Source organism: Diadema setosum, chromosome 17 (genome assembly GCF_964275005.1).
Source record: "Diadema setosum chromosome 17, eeDiaSeto1, whole genome shotgun sequence".
NCBI lineage: Eukaryota > Metazoa > Echinodermata > Echinoidea > Diadematoida > Diadematidae > Diadema > Diadema setosum.
Genome location: NC_092701.1, coordinates 23,420,612 through 23,428,493, shown reverse-complemented (window position 1 = coordinate 23,428,493; position 7,882 = coordinate 23,420,612). Strand labels below are relative to the sequence as shown.

General features: G+C 36.5%; 1 protein-coding gene across 1 annotated transcript; it reads left to right on the top strand.

The window, feature by feature from the left end:
• On the top strand, positions 1-4,943 carry LOC140240544 (fibrinogen-like protein A). Its single transcript, XM_072320308.1, has 5 exons — positions 1-13; positions 1,121-1,195; positions 2,250-2,395; positions 3,422-3,692; positions 4,699-4,943. The coding sequence occupies exons 2-5, from the start codon at positions 1,123-1,125 to the stop codon at positions 4,941-4,943; spliced, it is 735 nt and encodes a 244-aa protein (XP_072176409.1). The 5' UTR covers positions 1-13; positions 1,121-1,122.
• Positions 4,944-7,882: the final 2,939 nt, after the last annotated feature.

Below are 7,882 nucleotides of genomic sequence, written 5' to 3'. Positions count from 1 at the left end.
TGTTTTGCTCAAGGTATGAAGGAAAATGAACTAAGTTGATTTATAGAAACACTGGTCTTTGTTCTTTGAATCTTGAAAAAAAGAATTTCACAAATTGCATATAACAGAATCAATGACCTGAATAGTACCTTTGAATTATACTAAAATCAGCCCCGAACAAGACATTTCGTTTTCAGATCCAACTTATCCTGGTATATTGTTAAGGCAAACAAACAAACAGATCATCCCAATGTGGCAACAAGTATAGCAGGGTTTCACAGTAAAGAAATATTTAGAAGTAAAAAAATCTGAATCTATTAGACAAACGTTAGCAGTCTTTCTAAGTTTTTGTTTTGTTTTGTTTTTAGGGTTGTCTTAGATTGTGGTAGATTTAAAGGATTGTCGTATCCAGATTTCAATGAAAGGATGTTGTAATAGCGGCTCAAGATAATTAGCGAGCCATTGCGATTGTTCGCCGTCCGGCGTGTTATCATGCATCGTCCGTCGCAAAAAAACAAAACAAAACAAAAAACAAAAAAAAACAAAAAAGCAAAAACAAAACAAAAACAAAAACAAATACCAACTTTCAGTCTTTTATCTTGTATTTGACGCCGTAATTGCATCTAGAATCTAACCTGTAGCATAAATCACGAGGTTAAGACGGGGTCATAGTTAAACAATGGTGGTGTAGCGACGCCCTCTAGATCACCTAGGAAATAGGCGGAACCCAAAATACATGTACCCCATATTAGGAGGGTGATGCACAAGGAGTCTACAGCAATTCCATAGTCTCAAGAAGTTTATAATACAATGTACTTAGTTCGGTGGAGTACCGTAAAGGCAAAGTGCAAATGCTCAGGTGAGCACTAAAAGACTCGCGGGTGTTATGCTTTCCTATAAAATGTATTCTGACTGCGAGCATTTCGTATCAATTTCAATGTTTAAATAATGTGTAGGGCGCCCTCTATCTTCTTTCTCTTCATCTCTCTCTCTCTCTCTCTCTCTCTCTCTCTCTCTCTATATATATATATATATATATGTATATGATATAAACTATATAACATGTTTGTGTGTGTGTGTGTGTGTGTGTGTGTGAAAATTGTATAATTACTTCCTGCATACATGGTTTAAACAAAATCAGACATGGACATTTCTGCCAAGGATGATACCGCCAACTATGGAGATGCACCTGTGCCTGAGCATGCTGAGAAAACAGGTCGGTCATAGTGTAGACTTTGGTGACTTTGTACCACTCAATACCGAATAGCGAACTGTGAATCATATAACATTGTTACTTCAGACAGTGATCCATAACCTCGAGGATTCGTACCTTCGAAGATATTTTCTATGGGGCGCCGAGTGTTGCACGGTCGATTTGATTTGATTTGATTTGATTTGATTTTATTGTTCCACATTTCAAAACATCAAACATGATACGATCGATTGAACATAAGATTGAACATAGCGTCGTAAATTACAACGTTAAGAAATCAGTCAATTTCGTTAAGAAATCAGTCAATTTCGTTAAGAAATCAGTCAATTCGTAACGAAATGGACCGTGCGACACTTGGCGGCCCATAGAAGTTATCCTCGAGGTTTAGAATTACAGCGTGGACGTAACTAATGACATACCAACATATCAAATCAATCTTTGGATTCATGAATGGCCACTCGTAAAGCAATCAAAAGCTTACAGCCAGGCAATCATGGGAGTGACAGCTGTAGGTCTTCTATGTCCTCTCAATTCCCTCTTGGGTTTCCCTTGCTCAGCGTGTAGGCGTTTTCTTTTCTTTTTTTTTTTTCCTTTCCTTCCATTCTTTCCATCTATTCTGTCAAGTCGTGTCATGTTGTTGTGTTCCTCCTGTTTTGTTGCGTCCTGTCTTAAATTATATTTGTGCTAAGTATTTGCAAATAAGTATTTCATAAGATTTTTTGAGTGGTTCACAATATACAAGCTTTCTTTTCAAGTGGACCTCTCAATTCTTTTTTTTTTTTCTCAACTGAAGCATAATTTTGTACTTTTGCCAGTATGCATTCTTATGTTAATCTGTATCATTTATCCTTTGCAAAGTCGAATGTACATGTTTATGATATAATTCCTGATTTATTCTGTGTTATGCTTCGTTGGAAAAAAAAAAGAAGAATGAAAATAAATTAATTGAATTGAATTGAATTAAAAATGATCACCTACTAAGTGATTTTTGACAGTGTACTTTGGACTGCATTTCTCGAGCATGTTAGTGTCTGAAAGAATGATATCTTCTCCTTAGCTGAGGACGTTTGGCTTCCTCGTGACTGCTCTGAAATAGACCAAAGTCAGTCAGGAAAAAGTGGGCTGTATGAGGTCCAACCAGCTGGAGGGAACCCGTCATTCCAAGTATACTGCGATATGGACACGGACGGAGGAAACTGGACGGTTAGTTAGTTTGTTTTTATTCTGTTTCCTTATTTTCACTTTTTATTTGTCAATCGGTATGCATTTGCTGACCATGAAATTTACGTTTGTTTTGGGTTTAGTTGGTTTGTTTTTAGAGGAATGAAATAAATTGCAGCATTTAGAGGCCATGGCATCACTGCCAAATATTTCTCCATCATGATATTTTGAATCTAATAAGAGAAGCACTCTGAGAGTGCAGACCTCCGCCAAGCAGCTCATTTCCACCACGGATCTTGTTCTTCCGTAGATATCAATGATTTCTACCCATACGTATGCATGCTGAAAATCGCCCGATCTGGGCCAGTTTACCAGAGCTAGAGCACGCACCCTAGTGCGCGTATGAAAACCTCAAAAATACACAGCTTAAACTCCCAAATAAAGTTCATTGACCCTACCTGCCAAAATATCGAAAATCCTTCCTAAAAAGTAAAATTCATAAAAAATTCCCGGATCACTTCCAATATTTAATCATCTGTTACTTGTGTCATTCTCAACCTTCCCTGTAAGTTTTATCTAAATCCGTTAACAACTTTTTGAGTTATTTTGCACATGGACAAACAAACCAACAAACTAACGCCGATTAAAACATAACTTCCTCCCGTTGCGGAGGTAGAGGTAATAAAAACGTGAAAGACAACCGTGAGAGATTCTCCATTTGGAGAATTAAGGTAAACGGCGCAATTCTTTAACGAGGGATCATGTCTGAGAGCTGTAAATTGAGTAAAAATTGAAATTGGTCAACATACTGATTATTCGGAAAAGTTACAGAAATAAATACGCCACGAAACGTGGTAGATACAGCCTTGTTTCTTTCGTATAATGTAATGACAAAAAAGGAGTCGTTTCTTCACTACGCACTGTATTCTCAAGTAAACATCAGAAGATGTTAGTGACTTAACACATAACATACCATTATTTTGTTATGGCTGTATAAATAGCACAATTTTTCGGAAAAAAACCCACACACATCATCAATAACAACAAAACACTCACCAAAAACCACAGGTTTTCCAGCGCCGCATTGATGGAACACAGAATTTCAATCGCAGTTGGATCGATTACAAGACTGGATTTGGAGACCTGACATCAGAATACTGGCTTGGAAATGACAAGATTTACCAGATGACGTCACAAACATCACAACGCAACTACGAACTGCGCATCGACTTGACCGACGAAGAAGGGAACACGAAATTCGCCAAATACGAGTCTTTCAGGATCGACAACGAAACCATGAAATATCGCCTGCATATTGGTAGTTACTCTGGAAACGCAGGTAATTCTGACCATATAATCATTCATCACATTAATTTGTGAAGTAATTGTCAGAATAAACGTGTTGTTATGTAAACGTGAAAACTTCTACAAATCGATGTGATGCATGCATTAATACTCCCATCTATTCTGTAAAACCATATCTCACACAATCACTTCTAAATTCATCAGTGACAAAAATAATCGGCAAGATTACACGAATCTCACTTTTCCTCCCGTTTCTGATTCATATTTGATGTAATCAGGTGGTACTTGTAACTTTTACGGGATATACCTTGCTGATTATAGTCCTCCTGATGATCTGTGCTTATCCTCTATAATACAATTATATATTTACACATACCATGCATACTGTGTTTAGGCTCTCTGTACTTTGTATTTAAACTTGCTTGAATGTTTATGTTTTTAGTCTTAGAAATGAACGAATGAATGCATGAATGATACTTTCTTCCGGGTTCAAACTTGTAATCTTCATAGTCAGAACTGAACGAAAAAAAAAAAAAACCCTGATGAAATCGACTGACAACTATTTGAGGATTGTTCATTTTTTTGTAACTATTAGATTTATTGTGATTAGACAAATTCAGGAGTGTCTTTTGCAAATCTGCATGGGGCAAAGTCCGATGGAACAGCAAATAACCACAATTTTTCTGCGCAAAATGTACAGATGTAGATATTTATATTTAATGAATCATTTCCATTAAAATTTTTGTGGTTCGTGAGACGCACTATACCTATGAGGAAATGCAATACTGTTATCGATTAAGAAAATCTGTTGGTCATTGGAGTTTGCTAACAATTTGCGTGCATCATGAAAACTATAAATGAATTCAACAGTTTGCTGATATTCACTCCACGAAGAACTTTATATGAGTTTGGTATATCAAAGCCATTCATCAAAGTTTAATCCCCCTTTAAACTTTGAATGAATATTTCTTCCAAGATTCAAACGTGATTTCCAATACTCATGCTAACAGGCAATTTTCTCTCTCACTTTTCCTCTGCAGGGAATTCCTTGCTTACACACAATGGAATGGTCTTTTCCACGTGGGACAACGATAATGACATGTTGGTCTGGCACCACTGTGCTGGCATGTTTCACAGCGGTTGGTGGTTCAAATCGTGTCATCAGGCCAACCTTAACGGACTGTACAACTCGCAAGGCATCATCTGGTATAAGTTAACCGGCTACCTAACCCCCTTAAAAGCTTCTGAGATGAAAATGAGACCAACGTCATTGGAAAGGAAATAGTGCCTTAAACTCTCCCCTAGCCTGAAGTGACGAAGTATTTGATACCCAAGCCTAGTCTGAATTTCAGTCCTGCATTTTTTTTTTCTAATGTTTTAATTGCCATAGTATTAACGCCCTCTAACGACGAGAGAAGTAGCAGGGTGGGCTGCTATTAGTCCTGCAAAAGCGGCGACTTCCTCGCGGAGTTAGCATTTTGTGGAAGTTACCACAGTAGGCAAAGGGTCTGAAAACCAGACTTACAGGGAAACCCTGACAAGTAGGCCTTGAAAGGACCGAGTCCACCTTCATAGGCATGTGAATTGTATAATGCGGCAATATTACTAGACCATATCAGTAATCAGTGCAAGTTTGAGGAAAATCGGGCAATCCGTTCAAAAGTTATGAATTTTTGAAGTTTTTTGCTCATTCACTGCTGGATGAGAAAACTACTACAGCTTGTGATGTCACATGTGTAGAACGATATAAAGAAAATATAAAGAATATTCAGCATATTTCAACTTTTCTCGCATAGTAAATGAACACATGACTTTCCTCTTTCAGAAGGCAGGGGAAATAATATCAACCTCAACATACGTCAGTGACAAGTCGAGGGAATGTGCACTTTTTTTTTCAAAAAAAATATCTTTATATTTTCCGTATATACCTCTACGCATATGACATCATACACTGTATCAAAAAAAATAATAATAATAACTTTCGAACAGATTGTCCGACTTTACCCAAATTTTCATTGATGTGTTCTACTAATACTGTTGCATTCACTTAATTCACATGTATACGAAGGTGGACTTGTCCTTCAAGTTTTCTAACACCTAACACCGTTGAATCACCGAAATTTCTGTAGCACCTTGTAGAGTTTACATTTTACTGACTTCTGACAGAATCATGATTCGAATCTACACATTCCACTGGTCAACGTCACTACCTGGTTTATTTCAGTTGGAGTGGTATGCTAGCTCGCTCATGGATAATGCACGTTCGCTCTTAGGGCTGTGCGGGGAAGAAAGACAACCTCCACCTGTACACATTCATATTCATCCTAAAAAGCAAGCAAGCAAACAAACAAATAATAATGATAATTATTATTATTCTGATAATTAATATAATTTCGTGTCACTTGTCGGATAATTGACAGTATTTTCAAGCTTTTTGTTACTTTGTGTTATGTGCAGAGTTTACAAATAATCACACTTTACACGGTGTTTGTATGATTTATGTTGCAAACATACTGCAAGAATATGTCAAATGGTGCAAAACACACAAGAGGACTGATGCAATTCTTCTCTGCATCAGATGTATTATACGCTTTTATAATGCATGCCCCTACGATGTTAAAATTCAATTCAATTCAAATGAATTTACTGGGTATTTCCCGTATTGAATGTATCACAAATGAAACACAGTCATTTCTTATTATTTCAAGACAATAAAACATCTAATACAGTGTACATCCGAACATAACTGAGATTTACGTGCACAGACTGAAGAAAAAGAATAAGAGAACACGTCTATTGAGAACAACTTGGGATATAATTAATCAAATTTATAAGAGTTTATTTGTAAGACAGTATGCTTGCTTGTGTGTCGTATAATGTTAATTTCTAAATATGTGTATTCTTTTGTTATGTGTGATTTGTAAAAAGGCAGAAATGAAATAAAATCAATCCATCAATCAAATGATCTGACTGAATTATGGCACATGTATTGGGAGTGTGAATGCAGAAGACTGTCGTCAGAAGTCATGTGCATTATACAATGAGTTATAAAAGAAGCCTAGTGTAAAAGAAAAAAAAAACATCAACGGGCCTTAAACTTTATAATTGAATCAATAGAATTTTTCGATTGTATATGGTTATGGGGGAGGGCTCGGTATCGCCAATAGGCGTTAGGTGCCGTGCGCAGAGCAGCGTTTTAGATGCATTATGGGATAGCTCAGGGGACAAACATGCCTCGGTATTTCTGCATATGCACTCCGGTCACGTTCTGCCTTTATCCAAGAGTATTTTTGTTGACGATTTCTTGATAACGATGCCAAAAACTAAGAGTAAAACATGTGATGTCAATCTGGCAATGTAAACAACAATGAAATGAGATTAAAATTAGAATACAGCATGTGAATACATTGTACCACAAAACAAAATACAAGAAATGTGCTAGTCAAGTGTGGTTTCTTTTCTATTTTCCAAGATTTAGAAGAAAAAAATATGACACTGCATATTTTACGAAGTAGAAATTACGTATAAACATGTAAATACAGAATAAAGAAAATAAATGTGTACAAAATTAGAAATATGAAATCAAAGCGTACTATATAAGCCGTAATGGCCCGAATTCACGAAGGTGGTACAAATGAAAGCATGGTTTAAACCATGGACAAAAACCATGGAGCGCCAAGTGCCACATGGAATATTTCGTTATGAAATCAGTCATTTCGTCGATGAAATGATTATTTTGTAACGAAATGACAACATTTTGTAACTTAATGAACATTTCGTCCACGAAATGATAATTTCGTTAACGAAACGGTCATTTTGTCGACGAAATGACCAATTTTGTAACGAAATATTCCGTGCGACACTTGGCGCTCCATGGTTTTTGTCCATGGTTTAAACCATGGTTTCATTTGTACCACCTTCGTGAATTCGGGCCAATGTGTTTGAATATAAAAGAATATGTAACTTTGACCAGATATACATCAATGTTACGTCGATTAAACTGTTAAAAAAAATAATAAAAACTGTATTCAGAAAAGTATTTCAGTTGTTGATTAGCCCCTCTCGCACTTTTCGATATTTTATCTATTAGCTGATTTGCTCACGAATATTACATACGACTTGAAATGCCTGTGCATTTGTCCTATTTCAGCTCTCACAGTCATGAGATGAAATAACGGTTCAGTTCTTTTTGGAGTTAAACCCGTCTATGTCAAGAGGTGCTTT